The sequence below is a fragment of the Sparassis crispa genome (assembly GCF_003851025.1).
Source record: "Sparassis crispa DNA, contig_000004F, whole genome shotgun sequence".
In the NCBI taxonomy this organism is placed as follows: domain Eukaryota; kingdom Fungi; phylum Basidiomycota; class Agaricomycetes; order Polyporales; family Sparassidaceae; genus Sparassis; species Sparassis crispa.
In genome coordinates, this window is record NW_020939751.1 from 221,713 (window position 1) to 246,877 (window position 25,165).

The 25,165-nt window shown below is 51.4% G+C and overlaps 4 protein-coding genes across 4 annotated transcripts; 3 read left to right on the forward strand and 1 right to left on the reverse strand.

Moving 5' to 3' along the window:
* Positions 1 to 229: 229 nt before the first annotated feature.
* On the forward strand, positions 230 to 1,039 carry SCP_0500710 (hypothetical protein; the record flags this gene model as incomplete). Its single annotated transcript, XM_027758140.1, has 5 exons — positions 230 to 411; positions 464 to 513; positions 570 to 657; positions 720 to 801; positions 854 to 1,039. The coding sequence occupies 5 exons, from the start codon at positions 230 to 232 to the stop codon at positions 1,037 to 1,039; spliced, it is 588 nt and encodes a 195-aa protein (XP_027613941.1).
* A 1,942-nt stretch (positions 1,040 to 2,981) lies between these two features.
* Positions 2,982 to 5,410, forward strand: SCP_0500720 (hypothetical protein; the record flags this gene model as incomplete). The annotated part of the gene is made up of 4 exons (XM_027758141.1): positions 2,982 to 3,185; positions 3,236 to 3,544; positions 3,597 to 5,194; positions 5,251 to 5,410. 4 exons carry the CDS (start codon positions 2,982 to 2,984, stop codon positions 5,408 to 5,410), a joined length of 2,271 nt encoding a protein of 756 aa, XP_027613942.1.
* A 2,395-nt stretch (positions 5,411 to 7,805) lies between these two features.
* SCP_0500730 (Thymidylate kinase) lies at positions 7,806 to 8,623 on the reverse strand (the record flags this gene model as incomplete). The annotated part of the gene is made up of 3 exons (XM_027758142.1): positions 7,806 to 8,259; positions 8,325 to 8,433; positions 8,488 to 8,623. 3 exons carry the CDS (start codon positions 8,621 to 8,623, stop codon positions 7,806 to 7,808), a joined length of 699 nt encoding a protein of 232 aa, XP_027613943.1.
* A 276-nt stretch (positions 8,624 to 8,899) lies between these two features.
* On the forward strand, positions 8,900 to 25,006 carry SCP_0500740 (Midasin; the record flags this gene model as incomplete). Its single annotated transcript, XM_027758143.1, has 19 exons — positions 8,900 to 9,180; positions 9,231 to 9,734; positions 9,784 to 11,352; positions 11,404 to 11,607; positions 11,671 to 14,101; positions 14,158 to 14,229; positions 14,281 to 16,677; positions 16,758 to 17,060; positions 17,122 to 17,440; positions 17,493 to 17,599; positions 17,648 to 17,788; positions 17,837 to 17,951; positions 18,009 to 18,088; positions 18,139 to 18,197; positions 18,250 to 18,397; positions 18,450 to 21,376; positions 21,423 to 21,751; positions 21,805 to 23,398; positions 23,452 to 25,006. The coding sequence occupies 19 exons, from the start codon at positions 8,900 to 8,902 to the stop codon at positions 25,004 to 25,006; spliced, it is 15,135 nt and encodes a 5,044-aa protein (XP_027613944.1).
* Positions 25,007 to 25,165: the final 159 nt, after the last annotated feature.

The window sequence follows — 25,165 nt, forward strand, 5'->3', positions numbered from 1 at the left end:
CACGTGCGCTGCATCACGCAGAATATGTCACATCCGCTGGCAGTATGCTCCGAGTCAGCTCCATCCATTTCAGCTAATATCAGAGAAGAGTTTATGGTCCACTTATAAGGCTAGGCTTCTCGAAGGCTACTCTAGTTCTTAATTGCGAGTAACGTTGATATCGCTTGTTCTTTGCTGTTGACTACCGCCTCGATAATATTACGAACCGCTCAAGAGTAAGTACTCTGCCATGGACTCGAAACCTCGCTCAGAGATCCCCCTTGTCATCGCCCTCCTCACCTCCGCGGCTTCCCCCGACGTCCAGAAGGATGCTGTCCTCAGCTTCTTTGCCTCCGACGCCGGGTTCAAACATCCCCTTTGCGCTATCGACCCCGCCCCCGATTCCAGGCAGGCCATCCTGGCAGTCTACAGGTGCACATTAATGTTCCCCTCTCATCTGCCTTGCTCCCTTCATGCATGGTAGGTGGTACGGTGTCCTGAGCTCGAACGTAGATGTCGAGATCTCCACCATCGGTACGCCTTGCTTTTTTGTCCTCGATGATACGTGACTCACATATGCACGAGATTAGTATTCGACGAGCAGAAGCTCCTCCTATTTCTCGATGTCACACAGCATTTTCACGTCCGCGGCAGCCCGTTCGCTCCGCACGTGGGTCGGTAAAGTAGTCCACACACTTTCCCACTCGTATTCTCACTTGCGTGCCCGGAAATACCGCCAGACTCACGATAAAGCTCCGCCTGCGGGAGGAGCTTGACGGAAAGTACTGCATCGCCTTCCAGGAAAACTTCTTCCACCCCGACGTGCGTGTCCACTCACTGTTACACGCCTAGTCCGAAAATGATAGAGATGTAGGAAGCCACCGCCCTCGTGTTCCCCCTCCTCGCGCCCGTAATTTACGTCTTTCTCGGGCTCGCGGCCCTCTTCTACGTGATCGCCTCGAGCACTGCTGGCTTGTTGGGAATTTGGAGCCCTGTGAGCAAGACGCGCCGACGTGGAGGGAAGATGTATCTCGAAGGACAGCTACAGACCGAGATGTGAGTGCCCATGATTGTATGTGCATCGAATTATGAGCTATGAGGCGAGGAGAATATGATGCATTGGGCTTTCACTTCTGGTACTCATGGCATGGCAGTTATGTTGTGCATCTGGCCAAGTAGTCAGATCAGTGGCTTGGGAGAACGGGGCTGGATGATAGCGGTGGACAACAATCCAAAAGAGAGCGGTGAGCCATCATGCATCCGCTGTTGAGAGCGCGATGCTACACAACCACGCGCCTCGCTTTACGTTCTGTCACAACAGCAAGTGTCCACTACGTTGCAAGTTGCACGCTCAACTAAGTATTCTTACAGTCTCCTGACGTCGACACCTTGACGAAGTGTGTGCTGTTACTGGTAGAGGAAAGTGGTGAAGGTCTGTCAAGCTCCTTGCTTTTCAAATCTAGTGTCGATAGGTGCTTTGCAGGTGTCCTCGGGACCGAACGCGATGCTCTATATTTTGTCCCTCCATGTGCATTCACGGCCGGCGCAAGGTGAGTTGCAGTTGGAATCTACTGCGAAGATATGACGTCCTAAATGTCACAGCCATCAGATTCCCTTCTCTAGACATCATGGCCATTCCACAAGTTGCGATATTCAACTCACAACTGTGAATCCCCCGATGAGGAATGGCCTCTACCACATCACTTGAAGGACTTATGCTGACCGACGGCGTTATCTTGCTACGTCTCCGCGAAGTCCCACTGTTAGCTTCCAGGTCCCAAATCTAATTAACCATCGAGCATCACGAAGAGGTCGTGGAAGCAAATGTGCCGCTTGAACTTATCCTTCCACCCATTCACAAACTTCACACTCGCGAGGTAGATATTCTGCACAGCTGACTGGAACCTGCCCGAGTCCAGAACAGAGTGTACGCAGCGATCGGAGTCTCTGGTACTGGGCATGACGAAGGCTGAATCAACCCATTTATTCATAGCACCTGGGGGGAGCGCTGCGTGCGTCGCACTGCCGGTGGATGGCGTACATTGCTGTAATTTTGAGTCAAGTCTGTCTGTCACTTTCTTTGCTCGTGCTAATGGCTGACCACCAGATATTCGCAGGAATTATAAGGCTTCATCCCCGCACGAGCCTACATATATATGATCGCCGCCCGTACGCGCTTGACTCAGCTTTAGCACAGAACACCCACAGTCCGAACGCGTTAAGTACTGATTCGAATCGGTGGCTCTCGTAGGTTCGTAGGCGCTTGAATGTTAGTCGCGTACACCGACTCAAGCGCGGCGGATGCCGGCGAAGCTTCGCGGAGTCTATTCTGCGGGCGCTCAGACGCGCCTCGCGAGGCCGCCAGCCACTGCGCCACAACATCTTCCCTTACAGCGGCGACCATCCAGAGCATACTGCTGCTGCTCATCTGTTGTTGATATTTCACAAGAAGGAGCCGACTGTCTCTGCACGACCGCTCTTAGCGATTCTAACCCTTTAAGCTTTCGACTTTCGTCCAGCTGGGCCCCCAGTTTCTTCTGTGGCGAAACTCTGGCTTTGTGGTTTTGGTAAGCATTTGAGGTGGGCCAGCTGCAGATATGTTCACGTGTTTTACTGACGCGTCATTCAAATAGCGATTGTCATGTTTGAGCCCCGACAGGTTCAACATCACAGCCTCCAGCTCTCTTTCCCCAACCACCATCTGCCACACACCGTATCCTCATACATCTTCTTGACATTATCATTCTCAATCCTCCATCTCATCTTTCAATATGTATACCTCTACCGCTCGTCGTTGCCTTCGGTCTAACCGTGTTCAACGCCCGGAAGGCCGTTGTGGACCTTTCGTTGCTCCACAGTGGGCTGCTGCTCGTTTGGGTCGGAGAGTCTTCCCTTCGAAGGAGCACTACGTTCACCAGGTTCTCTCCGACTTCGATGGCTCAGGTCGTCATCACCCCAGACGTCGCGGGCTTGGCGCGGTTTCTGTCTCTCGCCACACCGCTATGGGAGAAGTTAGTATGCTTACCAGTGGATTTGGCCACGAGCCTGTGAGTCTCGGGAAGCGTCGCTATGTTCCCGACGTCTTTCCCGAGCTCAACGCTGTTGTGAATCCGACCTTCAAAAGGTTCACTGAGGAGCACCGCCAGCGTCATGCATCGGAGACGAACATCTTCTCCATCCACGACGCACCGAGCATAAACCTTGAGGTATGTTCGTCTCACATCCCTCTCTAGCTTCCACTCATTACCTTCTATAGCCGGCCACTCGTATCTGTGTGAAGGAGAGGCGTGCTAGGCGGAACTTGTGTCAGCTCAATAACTCTACGCCGGTACGCATCACAAGAATCAAGTGCGATGATCACGTTGAGTCTCTGGATACCCACACCGTTACCTACGGCCATCCACGCAAAACGTACTTACACAGCCACCTGAAGCCGTACAACAGCAATAGATCACACCTTTACTCACGGATAAAGGCTCTATCCGTTACTTCTGAGAAGCCGGCGGCTGAATATATGCCGTCGCCTACCAGAGAGGAATTTGTGGCCGCTGACGAGGACGACTTTGTAAGTAGTGCCACCGCTTGTTGAGTAGATCTGTTGCTAACTGTTGTGTCAGTACGGGCTCACTCAGCAGGAGGAGGCATTCATCGACAACGTGTGCGACCGGCTCGATGCTCGTCGCCGGGCGGCCGCAATGGAGGTCGAAGCTGTCTCGTATCCTTTCTCGGCTCCTGCTCCGATGCACGCGGAAGTCTTACTTGAGGACACCGAGGTCTTGGATTACCGTCACAACATGTCACCAGTGGCCGATAGTGCTTCCGGAAACACGCTTATCGATGGAAACGATGACTCCGAGACACGGCTTGAACCTGCTCTGCATGGGATATTCCACAAAGCATCCGACGAATTCCGTGACTCTGCGCCGTGGTTGAATTTTGAATGGAATGCACCACAAGCTCCGATTTCCCCATTCTCTACCAACGCTATCTCCTATGAAGATTACGTGAATGACGGCGTGCAACCATCTGCACTTCTCCCGAGCATGATCGAGGACTTTTACTATGACGCACCTCTTTCAGTTCCCCTGATGTTTGGCCAGGAAACATTTGCGCACACTCCTTCTCCGCACGGTCATACGTTCGGCGTCTTAGTGGATCCTCAGACCTTGGCCTTGCTGGAAGGCTGTGAAGACAACGCACTCTACGCCGCCCCGCAGCTTCCACTGGACATGTTCGATGATAACGCCGGTTCCATCATGGATAGCGGTGACACTGCTTCTCATATTCCGAGCATAGACGTACCACGGCTCTCCCTCCTCCCCACAGTCGACGATGCCAAGGCTATGTTTGAGGCCGTGAATCCTCCCGATAGCTCAGTGGCTACTCCTGCGGAAGTTGACGCCTTCCTGGCCACGGTTCCGGTCCCTAGCCAGGAAATCCCTTCCACAGAACCGGCGGCCCACGCAGTTGAGAGGGAAGATGGCGAGCCCGACACTGAAGCAGACGATGAGCACAATGAGCGCGACGTCCACCAGGCTCGGATGTTCCCCGTTGTTATAGAGGCAGAGGCCGTCATCAAGGGTGAAACGCAGAACACCGATGTTGAGGTGGACGAGGAGTTTGTGGTTGACGATAGCCCTGCCAACGGTCAGGCACCCAAACAAGGTGTGGATGACACAAAGTCGAATGATCCTGAGCCGCACACACTCCAAGCGCTCGGGACTGTAACAACTTCCTCGGACCTGGAGAAGGATGACGTTGATATAGCCGCCGCCTTCGACTTACTCCGCCTGGATGCACCATCGTTATTGCCTTCCATCCCCGTCCTCAATGTTGTGCCCACTCTCACTTCCGCCGAGATCATTCGTGGCGTACCGAGTGTAGAGGTGTTGGAGACAGGCCGGTCTAGGGAGTCCTCCGGTCCAGCAAGAACAAAGCATAGCTCTCACCGCGTGAACCCCCTTTCCCGCAGAGAAGTCGGACTTACGGAGTGGAGAGACACAACCGACCAGGGCCACACCTCGCTGACGAGTCGCAGAGAACTCCAGAAGCGCATAAAGGCCAATGAAAAAAAGGCCAAAGAAAAAGAGGCCAAAGAAAGGAAGGTTAGAGAAAAAGAGGCCAAAGAAAGGGAGGCCAAAGAACAGGACGCAGAAGAAACGAAGAATGAAGATACAGAGAACAAGACAGGAATTAAGTGGACATTCAACCCTTTGTACGTCTTTTCCTCCCTTGTCATTTTGCAATCGCTAATATTCTTCTGTTCTGCAGTGGTAGAACCTTGAAGGACATGCTCAAGGTTTCGCCGCCAGAGCCCGACAGCGCTAATGACCTTGTTAACTCCTTGATCAGAGTCAGACTCGCCTCCCCCGGGGATATGGGTGACCCAGCCTCGGCATCCAGCGGAATCTCTACACCTTCGTCGGGTTGAAATATACTTACTGCTGGTGACATACCCGCATTCTTCATAATCCATCACTGCTCCAGGCACGCCGGCATGTCTATCCTCATGTCGAAGCGACGACATACGGGAATTTTTCGCGTTAATCTGCCGGGCGTTTCGAGCTTCAGCGATCTCCAAAATGCTGGATCTACGCCAGCTAACCTGCGACACACTTCGGCCGTATCCTAATATATCAGCGATACATGTTGCCTTTTAGATCGTCAAGATCCTTGGGTTTGCCTGAACTGGTAGGGTTCTTCCTTCGCTGTGGTTTACGGATCATCGGGATCTTAGAACATATTCCGTTTCGTGCTCGTCACGAACCCGAATGTGTTGATGACAAGACTTTATCATATTCCTAGAAAGTCACCACCACTATTCCCCAGCTCTTCACTGTCAGCATTGTAGGGGCACTCCGATCCATCATTGGGACCTATGGATCGTCGGGGTCATACCCATCCCCAGCCCGTCACAAACAACAGTTCATCGATGACGAGATCAATCACAATAGAGTCACTACTTACGACTGTTTCCCAACCTATTGGTTGTCAGCATTTGGTGCCTTCATATCAGGCACTTCTGGGACGATATACCATGCACCGGCCTATACCATTATACCACCTACCGGCCTATACCACACCGTCCCACAGACCCCACCGGCCTGCACCAAGCACGGTCATAAAAAACTCACCGTCTTATACCTTGCACCAAGCACGGCCATATACCACGCACTGCTTCATACCCTCCTAGACACTGCATACCACACGTCTCCACCGTACCTACAGCATTGATCTGTAAATTTGGTCTGCATCTCAAATAGACTCAGAGGTTCCCGCGTTACCCATGCGGCGTTCTGAATTGGAGTATCCACAGTTCAACAAATGACCATAGCTCGCTCTTACAGACATAGGCATCCAGGGGCGAGCTCGCCTGTGTAAATACTCGCGGCCATAAGCATTGGTCTGAGACGCCTCGTCACCTTGCGGTCAGTCCGCACCCGCCATGGCACCGGGCAGGCGAGGCAAGAATGAAGGAACAGACGCCGGATGGTTTGAATACAGCAGGTACCTGGTATAGTCAGACTTTCATTGCAGAACTCAGACACGGATATCCGAGGCACGAAGGTTGAAGCAGAGTGGCTACAACTGCCTTTGGGAGACTACACTGGAGTACTTGTGCCGGGTCGCAGTCGCTCCTTCAGCTGGAGGCATGCTCGTTGAACGCCGAGCGCTCGCTGAATGCTCGGCGGCCCGCCCCCGCCGGGGAAAAGCTGGGACTACTGTAAGTATGCCACGCGAGATGGCAGCGTTAGCGACGTCGGACAAAGCAAGCGGACCAAGAAGAAAGCGGACAATGCAAGCTGAAGCGCTGATCCCTTTGAGCCTCCTGGCATTAAGGTGCGTTAACGTCTTCGATATGACCTGGGGGTGTCTGTGCAGATCGGAGGGGCTGCAGATGCTGACTCCATCGGGGCCATTCCACCTTGACCGGAAGATCTATTTCTCGATGTCCGATTTTTACCCAGGCACTGTAAGTATTTGCCTGTGTGACTTGCGTGTCGCGGAGTATTGACATGGTAGTGACGGTGGAACCCTGCTTGGAGTGCGTCCACCATGTGTATAGTTTCAGTGTTTCTTCATTGTCAATAGATCACCGATTTTCCCAACAGATTAACTGGATTGTTGTCATTCATGCTCTCAGATGAGATGACAACTGGGTCCGTTGGCACTTCGTCGGATTCCGAGAAGCGCCACTAGGCTGCACGGAGCTATTTATGGAATATCACAGAAGAAGTTCAAGGAGGCATTTACTGAGGTGAGTAGCGTAAAGTTGTCCTTTGTCCAGCTATCCTATTAATGGCCTTCAGCGTAACATGGTTGTTGCGCGAAATCCTTGATTTGCGCGGTGCTCACCTAAAATTTGTAGTACCTGGTGCAACTTAATAGGCTCTTCCGGATATGTGCGAGAAAGAACGTGGAGCAAGTTCAAAACCTGTTCCCAATTCTACGCCTTCTGTCGCGCCATTCGCATTTTCAACAGCTACTCCACCACAAGGGGGCACGTCCTTCCGAGCACCGCATCCCGGTCATCCAATAGCGGCGCAGTGATTCCTACTGGTTCGAGCGGCGCCGTTGGCGACACCGCGAAGTCAATTGGATGGACAATAGCGCGGCGGCAACTGATTGGGACAAGTGGAGGTGGGGAGTCATCCCTTGGCTGTTTCTCGCATGTCATCCACGTACCTCGGACACTATAATCCGACTACGCAATTGTACGATAGATCTGAGCAGGTGGGTATTACTTCGTGTGCCGGTATCAAATGAGACTTCACGCTACAGGCATTATCGATATTTAACGCTACATATATGCCGAGCCAAAACTGTTATAAGTACAACTCCGGGTTTCGCCGTTTATCCTCCTGCAAATGGTCCCATAGTCTACGCAGAGGCAGTTCTGTTCCATAAGAAAATGGTTTCACAAATTCCCAGACTGCTTGCGCAACCTCCTCCGTTGATGCATCCGCATCAACGGTGATCCACGTCCCTTCTGCTTCCTTGACCTCCGCGCCGATGCGATCGAACACTGCGCACACCTGCGCCTGCACGTCCTCCGTTTCGTAGCGTTCCTTCCCGTACCCGCCGCGCGCCGCTGCGGCTGCAGGGGAGACATTGAGGAAGAGTGTGGCGTCTGGGGCAGGAAGATATACGTCTGAAGCACGGCACCACTCGTATGAGAGCCCCTCGCGCGCCTTCGCCGCAGAAAACGCGATTCCAGAGAAGGCAAAACGGTCACATATGACGGTCGTGCCCGCGCACAGTGCATTTTCAATGGAAGATCTATAGGGAGGAAAGTGGGGTCAGCAGTAGGCGTCTTCGATACAGATTGTCGAGGACAAACACACGCAAGCTCCCAGCGATTCGCGGAGAAGAGTAAGTGGATTGCGTAGTCATCGAGCTCGGCCTGCGAGCGAAGATATGCGTCGATCATTTTCCCGATGGGAGTCGAACGGTCTGCAGTAAAGAAGACATGCAGATTCACTGCTGATGCATGATGATAACACTGACCAGGAAATTTTATGAGCTTAGTGTCAACACCTGTGCGTTGTAACCGCTCGGCAAGTAAAACAGTCTGTGTGCTCTTGCCTGACCTGTCGAGGCCCTCTATCGCGATGAATGTGTCGCGTCTCTGGCGTTCCGACATGGTGCATCAGACTGAATCGCAGGCTTCTGTAAATTCTGCGTCCTGGTGGTAAAGTGAAGCACTGAACAGCTGTTAATTTGAATAATTTGAATAATATTATTATCATGCGCGTTCGTCACGGTGGCACAGCTGCACTGATAAGATAAGATCACTCAGTTACGTTTACGTAAAGCAAGTGCCAAATTTTCGGCTTCAGCTTCAAGTTGTTTTCTACTGCCAACGTCACGGCTGAGTCCACTTTCACCTCCGAATTGTTGAAAGGACATACTCATAGCAATGACAGTGGAGGATATTCATGACCCACTCACGATAAACCTCAAGAAGCAGACAGCTCGTTTACGCGAACGAATTTTATTTGACCAACCTTCCAGCCCCACGGAGCTGTTGCACATATTATCTCGTCTGCTTTATACTCCTGAATATACCACCACTGTAGCAGACATATTCCGACCGCTGCTACTTGATTTGTGCGCAAGGTGGCTCCTCGACGATGGCAACTCCGAAGACAAGTTTGAAGCGTTGTGTCTATTGTTGGAGGCACACCCGGAGCTGTATCCGTGAGTACGTACTTCAATTCTGTAGCTATTCACTGATTCGTTGTGCGCAGAGTATTTTCCGTATTTCTTCGTCGAAATAGTCTTGTAGATGGACCCTTGGTATTCGTCGCTCAGTCAGAGGATGTCGCGTCGCTCGACGCGCATATGCTGCATCGTATACTCCTTGGATATTACCGCATCCTACGAGCAAATAGAGACCTTCCACGAAGCCTCTTATGGTCACTATCTCCCCTTTCTAAACTTATCTGGACGCCCCACCCGGACACAGGTGTTCGGTTTCTTGCAATTCAGTGCTACGCCGTGCAGTCCGGCATGATGGAGGGTGAGCGTGTCAAGTTGGAACAGGAGGTCATTGGCAGTGTCTCCGAAGTGGACTGTCCTATCGGATATGGGAAGAGCATCGACGGTTCACCGAGAGCAATAGATGGTTGGCTGTTGCCCGTGTACGAGACCAAAAGGGTGGCAGACGCAAGGAATGCCCACCTACAGCAGCAAGATTATTTTTCACTAAATGAAAACGACTCACAAGTGCCTATTCATCCCGCCGAGTTGAGGTGAGTCATATCTACTCTGACGTTATCTTAGTGCTGAAGTTTCCTCAAGTCCTCTCACCGTAAATGTCCACGGAATCCTCATGCTCCGTTCATCTGCTCCTACCACTCAGCAAATGACACTAATTGAAACACCGACAGCCTCACAAGCATTGCGTAGGCTGGCCGTGCACCATTCTCTCCGCGTTCCGACTTTGCTTACTTCTGCTCCTTCTGCGGGAAAATCACTCCTCTTGTCACACATCGCTGCGCTGCTCCGCCCTGAAGTCCTTAATCCCATTGTGGTGATTCAGCTTGCTGATACGTCTCTTGATGCGCGCTCGCTGCTGGGTTCCTACGTCTCTTCTCCAACTCGCCCCGGCACTTTCGAATGGAAAGAAGGCGTACTGGTGCGTGTGATGCGCCAAGGCAAGTGGGTCGTCTTTGAAGATATTGATCGCGCATCGCTGGAAGTCCTCGGCTTAATCAAACCCCTGGTCGAGTCGCTCGGGCTGGACAAATGGATTGGCGGGCGTGCTGTCCTGAACGTCCCTAACAGAGGGCCAGTGGAAGCGGAAGACGGATTTGCGATTTATGCCACGCGATCTGTTGCGCCTTCCAGGGATGGTTCCTTTCCCAACCCTACCTTCTACGGTGCCCACAAGTACCATGAGATGGTCGTTCCGTCGCCGACTCTAGGCGATTTACGGATGATTGTTAACTCGAAGTTCCAGAGGCTATCGGGTGCCGTTGCGAGGCTCCTGATTGCCTTGTGGGAGGCTGTCGTTGCCCTAGGTAAGGCTACCCCGACTCGCAGCATCGGTTTGCGCGAACTGCTGAAGCTATGTATCCGAGTTGACAAACTCATTCCGCCATCACACCAATCCATGGATGTCGATGTGGATTCTGGCCAAACTCTCACGCTGTCGGATATCTTCCCGAACCCCACCTTTCGGGAAGACATGTACCTCGAGGCGCGCGACGTGTTTTTTGGCTCAGGCGCTACCACTGCATCTGCACGCGCTCATCTGGATGCTGTTGCTGCCGTTGCTGCGGAACATCTTGGGCTATCGCCGGAGAGACGAGACTGGATATTGCAAAGCCGCACCCCCGAGTTTGAAGTGGAGAAGGACGTCAATGGCAAGACTATCGCAGTGCGCATCGGACGGACGCGCCTGCGTGCATACAAGGCCTCTAGCGAGATCACACCCGCTATCGCTCGGCCGTTTGCGATGCATAGGCCTGCGATAATGCTGCTCTCACGCATTTCTACGGCTGTGTCCCTCAACGAGCCGGTTCTTCTTACGGGTGAGACAGGAACGGGGAAAACGAGTACGGTTTCCCGTCTTGCCTCTCTCCTTCGCCAGCCGCTTGTCTCTTTGAACCTCTCGAACCAGACTGAATCGTCTGATCTCCTGGGTGGGTTCAAACCCGTCGATGCGCGTGTGCCTGGATCAGAGCTACAGGCACGATTCCTAGAGCTCTTTGGCGGCACATTCAGCAAGAAGAAGAATGCGAAGTTCGAGGAGTCCGTCAGGAAAGCTGTTCAAGAGAGCAAATGGAAGAGAGCCGTAGGACTTTGGACGGAGGCGGTCAAGTTGGCGAAGGCCAAGATACAAACGAGAATAGCGGAAGAGGAAAGGTATGTTCATCTTTGCGATCGTCCCTCGTACATTTGACTCACGACCTTTAGTGCGGAACACAGCAGAGCAGCAGGGGAGGCACCACGCAAACGACGGAAAGTTAATGAGTCAAATCTCAGCACTTCGGAAGCTCAGTGGAGTAGTTTCGAACGCGACGTTCAGGCCTTCGAGGTACAACATGTGCAGAGCAAGAGCAAATTCGCATTTTCCTTCGTTGAAGGACCGTTGGTTAAGGCATTACGTTCTGGCCACTGGTACGCTCCGTTCGAATTGCCGTGGTCTTGGAGGTGCTGATGTATAGTCCTCAAAAATTTCAGGATCTTGCTCGACGAAATAAATCTTGCAAGCGCTGAGACGCTTGAGTGCATCTCGAGCCTTCTACATGGTCCAACTGCATCCGTAACGTTGACAGAGCAGGGCTCCTTAGAGCCTGTCCTTCGACATCCCGATTTTCGCTTGTTTGCATGTATGAACCCGGCGACGGATGTTGGCAAGAAGGATCTTCCTCCGAACATACGATCAGCATTCACTGAGATCGATGTCTCACCTCCTGATGCCGATAAGGAGACCTTGCTCAGTATAATTACGCAGTACATCGGATCGTGCACGGTGGGCGATAAAGGCGCGATCATGGACATCGCAGAGTTCTACACTGCTGTCAAACAGTTAGCGGAAGATCGTCAGATTGCGGACGGCACCAATCACAGGCCACACTACAGCATGCGCACTCTGGCTCGTGCTCTCACCTTCACTGCCGATATGGCCAGCATGTATTCCTTGAGACGGGCGCTGTGGGAGGGGTGCCTGATGACATTTACGATGGTCTTGGATACTCCGAGCGCTGCTGCTGTTACTATTCTAGCGCGAAAGCATGTTCTCGCCGGTGTGCGCAACGCGGGTTCGCTCTTGTCCCAAGAGCCTCCTGCACCGAAGCCTGGGGATGCGTTCATCAAATTCGGTCCTTTCTGGCTAGAGCGTGGTCCGCTCCTGCAGGATCCAGTCGATGACTACATAATGACACCTTCGGTGGAAGTGAAGGTTATAAATCTAGCTCGAGTCATCGCAGCGAAGCGGTTCCCATTATTAATAGAAGGGCCAACATCTAGTGGAAAGACCAGCTCCATCGAGTATCTTGCCAAACGGACCGGCCATCGTTTTGTTCGCATCAACAATCACGAGCATACCGATATTCAAGAATACCTAGGAACGTATGTTTCGGATGCAGTAACGGGGAAGTTAGTGTTCAAGGATGGGTTGCTGGTGCGTGCCCTGCGCAATGGCGACTGGATAGTGTTGGACGAACTCAATCTTGCTCCGACGGATGTTCTCGAGGCCCTCAATCGCCTGCTTGACGACAATCGCGAACTTGTGATACCGGAAACGCACGAGGTAGTAAGGCCACATCCGCATTTCATGCTATTCGCTACGCAGAACCCTCCTGGACTATATGCAGGACGGAAAGTACTATCTCGTGCATTTCGAAACAGATTCCTCGAGATTCACTTCGAAGATGTGCCACAGGCCGAGTTGGAGACTATTCTCTGTCAGCGTTGTCGCATCGCCCCGTCATACGGACAGCGAATTGTGGCTGTCTTTCGCGAGCTGCAGAAGAGACGCCAGTCAAGTCGGGTTTTCGAGAGTAAACACGGCTTTGCCACGCTTCGAGATTTGTTTCGATGGGCTGGAAGAGACGCGTTGGACTATGACGAGTTGGCAGCAAACGGTTATATGCTTCTCGCAGAACGCGCCCGTCGAGAAGACGACAAGGCAATTGTGAAGGAAGTCATTGAAACCATCATGAAAGTCCACATCGATGAGCGAAGTCTCTATGACTTCCACCAGCCACACCGTGACCTCCCAGTGTTCCTTGGATGTCCTCTTCCTCCGCCAGGTCAAGTGGTATGGACGTCGGCAATGCAGCGTCTTTTTGTCCTCGTTTCTCGGGCTTTGCGGTTCAATGAACCTGTTCTACTCGTTGGAGAGACCGGTTGCGGGAAGACATCTGTATGTCAGCTGTACGCCGAGACAGTCTCGCAGACACTACGGACCGTTAACTGCCACCAGAACACCGAAACTGCGGATCTGATTGGTGGATTGCGTCCGGTCCGCAACAGGGCGGCATTGGAAAGCGAGACGGTCCGTGAGACAGTATCGATACTCGAGCGATACGGGATTGCAAATGCGGAAACAAATATCCAGACACTGATTACCACCGTCGATCGGATTGTCAAGTCCAATGCTCACCATGCCGCAGAATTGAGCTCTTTGCAGGAAGTTCTTGCGAAGCTACAACGTCTGTTGGCGATGTTCCAATGGCGCGACGGCCCCCTTGTTGAATCGATGCGGAATGGCGACGTATTTCTCCTGGATGAAATCTCACTGGCGGATGATTCCGTTCTGGAACGTCTTAATAGTGTGCTTGAGCCTGAACGTACCATCGTTCTTGCGGAACGCGGCGGCGACACACTTGAGTTGCCTTGTACTAAGGCAGCGGATAACTTCAAACTTGTGGCTACCATGAATCCAGGTGGCGATTACGGCAAGAAGGAGCTGTCGCCGGCACTGCGGAACAGGTTCACGGAGATTTGGGTACCATCTGTCACGGATCGAAATGATCTCGAGTGTATTGTCGACAGCCTATGGCGACATGCGCCCTTGAGAGACTACACGGGACCCGTTTTGGACTTTGTGGAGTGGCTCTGCGCCCAGGCTAATGATCGCTCTATCCTCAGCCTGCGCGATGTTCTGGTACGTATCTATTGTTCACATTAGTATCGAATTTTATAACCTGTTTTACATCGCAGGCGTGGGTCAATTTCTCGAACGCCACGTATCATTCCTATGGACAAGAGTGTATGCCCCCTAACGAGCTCTTTGTAAGTGATTAATCGACGCCTCTAGCATGTGATTACTCATATGATCTATAGCACCACGCAGCGAACATGACGTTCCTCGATGGTCTGGGTTCCATGCCTCAGTTCAACTCATACTCACGGAACGCGTTAGAATTGCTCCGGAGGAGGGCGATAGAGAAAGTACAAGACTTGGCGCCGCTTACGGATTCTGCAGAGTATACACCTTCGTTCGATTCCGCGCTTCGTGTGCAGCTTGGATCCTTTTCCATCCCTCGAGGACCGAAGGATCCTACTCCTCAGCAATTCAGCCTCCAAGCTCCAACTACCCGCAGTAATGTTCTACGCGTAGTGAGAGCATGCCAATTACCGAAGCCTATCCTGTTGGAAGGAAGCCCCGGAGTTGGTAAAACAAGTCTAATCGCTGCTTTAGCAAACATCTGCGGATACAATCTGTGTAGGATTAACTTGTCAGATCAGACCGACCTTGTCGATCTGTTCGGCTCAGATCTTCCGGTTGAAGGCGCAGAAGCAGGGCAGTTTACTTGGAAGGATGCAGAATTCCTTCGAGCGTTGCAGCAGGGACATTGGGTACTACTCGACGAAATGAACTTAGCCCCGCAAGCTATCCTTGAAGGTCTAAACGCAGTGTTGGACCATCGAGGGACTGTCTACATTCCCGAGCTCGGGCGTTCATTCACTCGGCATCCCTCTTTCCGAATCTTTGCTGCGCAGAATCCATTACATGAAGGTGGTGGTCGTAAAGGCCTGCCTAAATCATTCCTGAACCGCTTCACGAAGGTCTATGTGCAAGAGCTTAATCCACAGGATTTACTACTAATTTGCCAGAAGTTGTTCCCGCACTGCCCTGTGGAACAACTGGAAGGATTAATTGCTTATACCTGCCGTCTCAACGAGGAGGTCGTTCTCAAGCGATCCTTTGCTAGAGAAGGTGCACCATGGGAGTTCAACTTGCGCGATGTGATTCGTTGGGGTACATTACTACGGCATTCAACCACGAGAAATTATGCGGCCCAGTATCTCCCTACCATTTTCCTACAGCGCTTCAGGTCTGATTCTGACAGGGAGCAAGCACGATCGCTTTTCGACAATATCTTCTCTGATACACCCAGGAAAGACGCAACGAGGTTATCCATTTCACCATCATTCCTCCAGGTGGGACAGTTCTTCGCATCTCGACAAGGTGTCTCTCGTGGTCGTCGCCCAGGTCGGATACTCCAAACGCATCTGACTGCCTTCGAGTCCGTGGGGATTTGCCTGGAGAATAGCTGGTTGACGATTCTTACCGGACTGCGCGACAGTGGTAAGACAGCCTTGGTGCGACTGGTAGCTAATATGTGTGGCAGGGACCTTCAAGAGATATCCATCAATAATGCATCCGACACGACCGACATTCTAGGCAGCTTCGAGGAGGTCGATAGCAATTACCGTGCAACTGCCATCGTGAACGATATTATCTCCCTGTTGGATCAAGTATCCAGCTCATCTAGTGGGTCCAAACTTCACGTGTTTGCTGACTACAGTGCTTTGAAGAGGGCGACACGAGATCGCCGGATGGTGCACGCCTTTCCAGAAGTAGCCAATCTCGCATGCTCCCTTCTAGACAGGCTTGAAGACTTACCTGAGCCGTGGTGTACTCAGCGACGAATACTTCGGGCGGACCTGAAGGCGATATCGCATGGCGGCTCCGGAAGGCTGGAATGGGTTGACGGCCCTCTCGTCCATGCTTTGAGAGACGGTCACTGGCTTTTGCTCGACGGAGCAAACCTGTGCAGTCCTTCGGTTCTAGATCGTCTGAATTCCCTCTGCGAGGCTAATGGTACTCTCACATTGAACGAGAGGGGTCAAGTGGACGGCCAAGTGCAAGTTATAAAACCCCATCCGAATTTCAGGTTGTTCATGTGCGTCGAGCCCCAGTACGGGGAATTATCCAGAGCCATGCGCAACCGAGGAATTGAAATCGCCCTTCTGAACACTTGGACCGAAGAGGACCGCATACGCATCATGGACCACCTACGCCTTCCTGTCGTGTTTTCTGTGTTCTACCCCGACGTCAAAAAATCTTCGATCCAGTATGAGCTATTACGGAGAGGAGCAATCACAGCTCCAGCGGCATCTGCTCAACTCCTTGATTCTAGATGGCCTGCCCGCGGACTCTCCAGTAATGACAGCGCTGTTTCCCTGTTAATCGATCTGGCTCCTTCGCTGCAACTATCTTCGTCCATGTCGGTACTGGATTGTCATGCTGCGGCGAATTTTATTAGCAGAAACCTGGTACCAGCTTATCTGCCCTATGTCTCACGCTTCCTCCATGCAAGCTTCGCTTCCATGAATCCTCTTCTTCAAACAATATTGCATAGCTTCTCTCAATCTCAATTACTCGGAAAGATTTTGAACCAGAGAGGAAGGTTGCATCGTTTAGGATTACCGTACGAATTTCTTGCTGTACAGGTTAGTGATACCATATTAGTCAATCGAAACTTCGTCATCACCCGTTTTCGCGATGAGTACTAAACATGAAATACGTTCAGCCGATACCCTTCGAAGCGAAGTCACTGCCTCGTGCACTATACAAGAGTGAGATGGCCAAGATCCCGTTTGATGCAATTCCCCGTGCATTACGTGTGGTCATTGCCCTGCACTTTGAGAAAGAACGTGCGAAGAAGAGGTCAGCCGAACAGAGCGCAGAAACCGGACGAGCATCGAGACGACCCATCGAGAATGTCGGAAGAACACGCGCAGCAGAAGAGGCCAGATTGTTGTTGCAAGCTGTTCGTATCGCGACTCAGGACGTACTCCAATCTTTCTATGACGAAAGCGAGCCAACTGTACAGGTGAGTCTGCGAATTGGTTGATGGATTGTACGCCAAGTCAGTAGTGCTAACTTTCCAATAGGCCGTCTTGGATCTCACTTTGAAATTGCTTTATTACTCTCGCCATTTAGCAACAGCTTTGCTGGATACATCATTCAATTATTCCGTTGTTCAAGTCGTTGTCCGGTGGTTCATCGATGCACTGACTCTCCATTATCATCACTTTGCACAGGTCGAGGCACAAGCGAATGCCCTAGCGGATGCGGTGGCACTTACCTCTGGTAGCGGTTTGACAGAGATATGGACTACGTTGACGAGCAACAGTATGAACGAAGGTCGTATGGCCAGAGTGTTTGATGCGGAAAAGTTGATGGACAAACTGTTGGATCCAACTTCGCTCGGTGTGATGACAAGTTGTCTTCAAAAATGCTGCTATGCTGATATGTTTTCCAGAGCGTCGGTCACAGATGCTTCAAGTTGCCGCAATCTGGTGTAATTCAGGCGTTGCATCCAATGCTGAACAACGCGATGCGATCCGGCTGGCAGAACGATTGGAGAAGGTGATTCTTGTTATCGTATTGGATGAACGCATGCTAAAGGACAGATAGTGGTTTTCGATATCCCCGGGCAGTGTAGTTGAACCCAACGGCGCCGAGGTCACTCAGGTTGGGTTGACGTTCCTCACGAGTGAACTTTCCGCGTTGCAACGTGTTCTATGTCGCGAACCTCTAAACGGCGATTTAGTTGAGGTGTGTACATTTTATCGTTTTCGAGTGCCTTGTTTGAACGCGATCCAGAAACGCCGCAAATCCTTGAACGAGTTGTTGGATCTCGGCCTCCAGAGCCTCAATACGCCTCTGTCGCACCTCCTACCGTATCAATATCTTCTCTGGGCAACGGACGATCGAACACGTATGTCTCACCGTATGACCCATGTGTGCGAAACAGTCCTGATCGATTCTTCCGCAGCTGAGGTGCATCTGTCATTTGTTGCTATGGCGCACAAACAATGGCTGCACGAGATTTGGAATATATCTTCAGATCTCAAGGTCTGTGATAATTATACTTCCTTCGATTGGCGTGTTGAAAGATCTTGCAGGTCGACGGACCATCTCACTTGTTCATCCCAATTGAGTTACATGGCACGCTTTGTGACTGGTAAGTAGATTTCTTTGCAATAAATGAATGCATCACCTTACAACTGATACAGTGACTCAAACCACAAGTCATTGCAATCGCTTGCGCCTTACGAGCGAGCACTATTACTACGGTTAAGGCTTTTCTCGACCGATCTCACCGACCCCTCGGCAACTCGAGCGAGCCAAGTGACGATGCTGCTCGTACAGACCATCACAATGGTATGTGGAGAACGTTTCAGTGAATGTATCGCTGATGCTGAGTCTTCGATAGATCTGTTACTGCTTTCCAGAAGCAGGTGGTGGAAATGAACAGCACGCTTCTTGTGCATTTCACCAGCCGATCTCAACTCTTCTTACGATACTGGATGAGAGCACGCATCTGGGATTCAAGAACGCATACAGAAAACATCTCCGTCCTGTCTTCCTTCGGATGTCTGGTTCCCATGACGCGCCGTCTATCTCATTATCCGATTTAGGTCGATGTTGGATTGCTCTGTCCGAATTCCTTGTGGAATTGTATGTGCCCAGTTCACCCATAGACCCTGCTGCCCTTCGACGCTGCCGGCATGACTTCTGGGAGGACCAGTTCGCAATGTTTTCTTTCGAGAAAGAAATGTATACGCAGTACGAGGCACGCGTAATCAAACAGCCGACAGGGGCAGCAGAGATATATCTGGATTCACTGTTGCTGGAAGCAGAGAAGAACCGCGTAGAAGATTTCTCGGAGGGCCATGTGGTTAGGCGCAACGTCACCCGTCTACACGCCTACTGGGCAGAGGTCTCTCAATTCTTGTCGCATGTGATCCCTCCTGCCAAGGTGGACGCAATTGTTCTGGCTTTGATGACTAGAAGTTCTCATGCTTTGGCCAGAGAACAAGTTGTTCAGGAATCTCTCACATCCTTCTCTCAACGTCTCACCACAGCGTATCCGGATTACACGGATGTCAGCGGACCATTACAACTTGCTCTCCTTTCAATGAAGCTTGGCTTGCGTCTAGTCTTAGACGATCTTACACATTCTGACGGCGACGTTGATGATGCCCACCACGTCAATGCCCTCGTTGCTTTCCCTTCAGTGCAGAGCGCAAAATTACTGCGCGAAAGTTCTGGAGTGTCTCACAACTCTGCGCTTGGTCCGCTGTTGGCGAATTTCGCAGGAGTCACTCTAGAAGTTTCATTGGGAGTCGATCTGCAGACTCACATGCAGGTCATAGAGACAATTTACGAACAGGCTTTTGGCCTGTGGCTCATCGATCGAGCTAGGAACGAAGATAAGGACCGCGAAGCTCAGTCTCTTTATCGCAAGCCTGGGAACAGTGCTGTCACAGAGGCCGAGATGGAAGAACAGGACTTCTTGGAGATATTCCCTGATTTTGAAAATGCCTTGGAGCAGGAGGTATCATCCGATCCATCGATTGAAGAGAAGAAAAGCCCACTCCTTGATGAAGCCCAAGTCACGAGCCTTTATCGTCTTCATGAACTGCTTCTTGACCTTTCGTTGTCTCACCGATCCGTAGCAGACGTTGCCTCGCATTTCATCCGAATTCGAAGGTCTCTAGTGGCTTCCATGCTTCATGTCGGGATAGCGTCCCTGCCGGAAAGTCTAGACCAGCGAAGTCGTCCATTCCAGATAGCCCTATTGCACGACCGGCTGTCGGAGCTGCGTACTAAATCTCATGCAAAGGAAAAGCCCTATGACTTTTATCTCGACAGTAACATTCCTGAAATTCAGAAAGCCTTCCGAGTGTTGGAAGCTTTGCGTACCCGACTCGATTTGCTCATTCAGGAATGGCCCGATCAGATGGTCCTGCGACATTTACAGACTCGTTGCGACAGCATCATGAGCCTGAGTCTCACTAATCCTGTTGCAAAGATCCTGACCGCATTGGAGCAGCTCCTGCTACATACCGAGGACTGGGAGAAGTACAGCAACCGGGATAACAGCCTAAAGGCACACCGGCAGATCTTAACGGAGCTCATCGTGGACTGGCGACGTCTAGAGTTGGCTTGTTGGCAGGACTTGTTGCGAACTCAAGCACTCTCTTTTTCAAATGGAGCGTTTGAGTGGTGGTTCCATCTGTATGAAGCTGTTGTTCAGGGCGTCATCACTGCAGCTCATGAAGAAGAAGAAGAAGCATCTGATCGATCGACCGATTATTTCGACAAGCTTGTTCCTCTATTAGACGACTATGTCACCCGCAGTCCGATTGGCCAATTCGAGGCCCGCTTGCAGCTACTCTCCACCTTCGAGGTGTACATTGATAATATTATCCCTACGAAGGCAATTCGGGCGTTAAAGGCTCTTCGACGCGTCCAATGCATCTTGCAATCCACTATCTCCTACTACAGTCAATATTCAGGCAACATTTCGACAGCTCTGAAAGTTCAACGAGACAAGTTGGAGAAAGACATGCGAAACGATATCAAACTTGCTAGTTGGAAAGACGTCAATGTCCACGCGTTGAAACAAAGTGCTCAGCGGACACATAGACAATTGTACAAGTGTATCCGAAAATTCCGTGATGTGCTTCGCCAGCCTGTCAGCGAATATATGCAACCGGCCTCTCAGGAACTCGGGGCGTCGCATTCGCCCTCTGTGAAGCATGGATTTTCTACTGTTTTGCAGAGACCAAGTGTTTCGATCCACGCCTTTCCCTCTGCTTCAGATCTCCCTCAGCATCTGGCGAACCTGGACAGAACATTCAGCAATTTCGAGATGTTGGTGACTGGTCGTGTCAACTCTCTCATCGGGTCATACTCTCCTATTGCTATGGACGGCCTCGCTACCGATATCATCACGGTCTCAAAGTCTCTAGCAAAGCTGTCGGTCCCAGCTAATCTGGCGCCGGCGCAACGCGAGAAACTGTCGAAGTCCTTCATGCTACGAAAACGGAAAGCCTGGAGCGACCTGCTAAAGGAGCTGAAACGTGTGGGTTTTGCATCAAACATGAGGCCGCGCGTTTTGGAACAACAAGCAAGTCTACGTTGGCTCAGAGAACAGCCGCAGATGACGTCGTACACACACCCACTATCATCGGCGGAGAAGGGAGAAGAATACTTGAACCGCCTGGTGAGCACATTCCCAGTTTTGAGGATGCTCCTTTCTAGCCATCACGAAGACGTATCAACTCGAGAATTGCAACGAGGAATATTGTTGCTCGAATCGGGTTTCGAGTTTGCATTGGGTAGTCGATCATGGTATGTTACGCATGACATAACCAGACTCGATCTTACATCAGTACAGCGTCAGCAATACGCTTCACGCGTATAAGGAACTCAAGAACGTGGTATCGCGCTGCCACATGTTGCTATCCTCCAAAGTGGTCTCGTCTGGTTCCGAAATGATGTCCCGTATCACGAACGTAAAGGATACAACGTGTAAATTGACTCATGCTCTAAATGAGACACTAGGTCATTTGCGGGACTACGAGATTCACCAGCCTGGTACAGTCATCCCTTCGGTGGTTCTTCAGGAGATCGAAGAATCGTCGAACACTTCCAGGGACTTTTCACGTGTGTTGGGCACAATCGTTCAGCATATGCGCTTAACAGAATGTCCGGTGCTACTAGAAGGTACGGATTCATCATGTGCTTCGGTCATTTCACATTCAATCGTCGCCCAATAGGTGAACGTGCTGTCTTATCTCAAGCGATGGATCATATCACTTCGACCATGGACATGCTTCACAGATGGTCTGAATGTGGACACCCCGTTGACTATTTCGTAGTGCCCGTCGTCGAATGGTTAGAAGGATGCCAACTTCTGCCCACTCCTGAGGCAACTCAACGACACACTACCGACAGCACTGGATCATTAATAACTACTCTTCTTGTCAACATTCAAGCAGTCTTGTCTCTTCCTCTGAATACCTCTCTTGAACCTCCATCAGATTGCAGGGAACATTTCATTCGAGAAGAGCACCGTGCTCTCATTCAGATCACCCGCTTACTTGGACTCGAAGACGTGTTGGAACAAACTACTACAATTTTTGGGGAACTCCTTGCATGCCCTCCAGATGAGCAACGGGAGAGAATATCCCGCATACTCCCATTCCTGGATCGCTATGTCGAACTGGCTGAAGTCCATCTATCCAACCACTGTGAATGGACTAAGGCCCTCCTCAAACTCGATTACGTTATTTGTTCAGTTATGCGAACGGTTGCCAAGGAAGGTTTCTGCAAACCTCCCGATACGGAAGAAGCTGGGCCAGGCGAGGAAGGAGCTGAGCGAGCCGGTGGAACAGGACTAGGAGAAGGTACCGGCGATGAAAATGTCAGCAAAGAGATTGCAGAGGAAAGTCAAGTCGAGGGCATGCAAGGAGAGGACGGAGATGCAGACAAAAAAGTAGAAAGAGCAGAGGAAGGAAACGCGGTGGAGATGAGTGAAGATTTTGACGGTCAAATGGAGGACGTCCCAGAAAATGAATCTGACCAGGAGCAGGAAGAGCAGGATGATGAGGAGGCTCCGGAAGAGCAGTTGGGCAGTTTGGACGCAACTGATCCGTCCGCCATCGATGAAAAGCTATGGGGAGACGAATCGGGTCCTCGAGATGCGCAGAATCGTTCCAAAGCTGACCAAGACCACTCGACCCGACAACAAAGTTCCGATGTCGTAGCCAAAGACGAACAAGAGAGCATCAAGCCTCCCGCACCACATTCTCCCAAGACAGGTGGTGAGCAACAAATGGAAGGAACAATGGAAGAGACTACAGAGGAAGATGCAGACCAGGAAGACAATGGCGATAATGGGGCACCCATGGATGACTATATTCAAGATGCGAATACTCTGGATTTACCTGAAGACATGAAGCTCGATTCTGCACAGGACGTGCCAGATGCCGACGATGATGATATTAGCATGGATGATGCAGTGGAGGATGCGGAAGATACGCGCGAAGATCTATCCAGTGGTTCTCCGGAAGGGGAAGATGAACCAATAGACGAAGCTGCCGTTCAAGCGCAGGTGGATGACAGTAGTCCTCCAGCAGATACTCGTGAGGATGAAGAAACTGCCGTCGCCCAGCCAGATCTCCATACAGATGCAGGGGACGGGTCAGACAAGGGAGACTCACATGGAGGAGCACGAAGCGAAGGAGCAGCACAGAATGAGACTTGCGATGCCACTAACGGTGGAGCTTCCTCGACTGAAACGTCGAAAGGTGAAATTGGCGCTTCCCCGTACGATGAGACAATAGAAAGCCAGCATACTGTCGAACAGCAGTAAGTGCAAAGCGTTCTTCGTCGTATTACTCAAACTAACCGTGCAGCGCTAGGACGTCCAAAGGCCCGGAGAGCAACGATTGTCCTACAGGGGTGGACGGTAACGCCGATTCCGCTGGCACAAGACAAGGACTCGTCCCCTCTTCTGTATCCGGGCCGCATTCATCATCCAATGCTCGACGTAGCCTTGGTGATGCAATGCGGGAGATCATTCAGCGCTTCGACGAAATCATTGACGCAGAGGACTCATACGATCAGAAGACGGACGAGATGGATGCGTCTAGTGCACCTCAGCTAGAGTATCTGCAGGCCGATGACGACAGTCGTCAGATGCAAGCATTAGGCCCTGCGCGTCAAGAAGAGGTCGCCAAATTGAGTGAACTCAAGTTCACCGATGCCAGTAATCAGACCGAGAACATTGTCTTACCCCCGGAGGGCGAACTTGACGTGCCGAGTGTCCATGAACAGCAGCGCCCACATCCAATGCCTCTGTCAGATCCCCGGCCCGTAGCGGGAGCGGGCGATGGTGTGGAGAGCGCACTTACTCGACATGAGATCCTCTCGCAGCTTTCTAGCGAACATGTCGGGGAAGACAAAGCTGCTGTGCCTAATCTGGAGGTGTCGACGGAACATCATGTACCGGACGATACTTCAGAAAATGTCGAGGTCCGTTTGCGAGCGTGGCAAGCGGAAGGTCAGCCTGATAGCAGCGCCCAGGACATCTGGCGGTGTTATGAGTCCTTGACTCACGATCTATCCTATGCGCTCTGTGAGCAGCTACGTCTTATCTTGGAACCAACCCTGGCGACCCGGCTGAAGGGTGACTATCGCACCGGGAAGCGGCTGAATATGAAGAAAATCATCCCCTACATCGCCAGCGAGTTCACCAAGGACAAGATTTGGTTGCGCCGTACCAGACCTAGCCAACGAGAATACCAAGTCCTCATCGCACTCGATGACTCCAAGTCCATGGCGGAATCACATTCCGTTCATTTGGCATATTCGACACTGGCGCTTGTTTCACGGGCGCTAGGACGTTTGGAAGTGGGCGATATCGCTATAGCCAAGTTCGGAGAGTCGGTGGATATTCTTCACAGCTTTGAAGGCGGACCATTCACAGACCAGGCCGGTGCAAAGATCATGACTGCGTTCCGTTTCGATCAGAAAGCAACTCAGGTCCTATTACTCGTCGAGAACAGCTTGCGGCTACTGCAGGACGCTAGAGAACGGCGGTCCATGATGTCCTCGTCTGCGTCTGACCTCTGGCAATTGGAGATTATCATCTCTGATGGTATTTGCCAAGACCACGAGCGTCTGCGTACCGTGCTGAGAAGAGCGGAGGAACAGCGTGTCATGATCGTCTTCATTATCCTCGACTCACTCCATACCAAGGTCTCTTCCACTGGGCAGGGAGGCAGCGGCAACTCCATCCTGTCCATGAACCAAGTGGCTTACAAGACGGTGAACGGGCGAATGGATTTGCACGTGGAACGGTACTTAGACACCTTCCCGTTTGAATACTACTTGGTGCTCAGGGATGTGGAAGCTTTGCCGGAGGTGTTGTCGGGGACATTGAAGCAGTTTTTCGAGAGGATTTCGGAAGAATGAAGTGTACGAACACGCATCTTGTATATGTACTGAATGTATAATGCCAAGAAATTGAATCAACGAAACCCTGAGAGCAAAGAACTTGGAATCAAGACCTCCGACTTAGAGCGACGGTTGGAAATATTTGACAGCGGAACGAGCCGCGCATGGCAAAAGAAA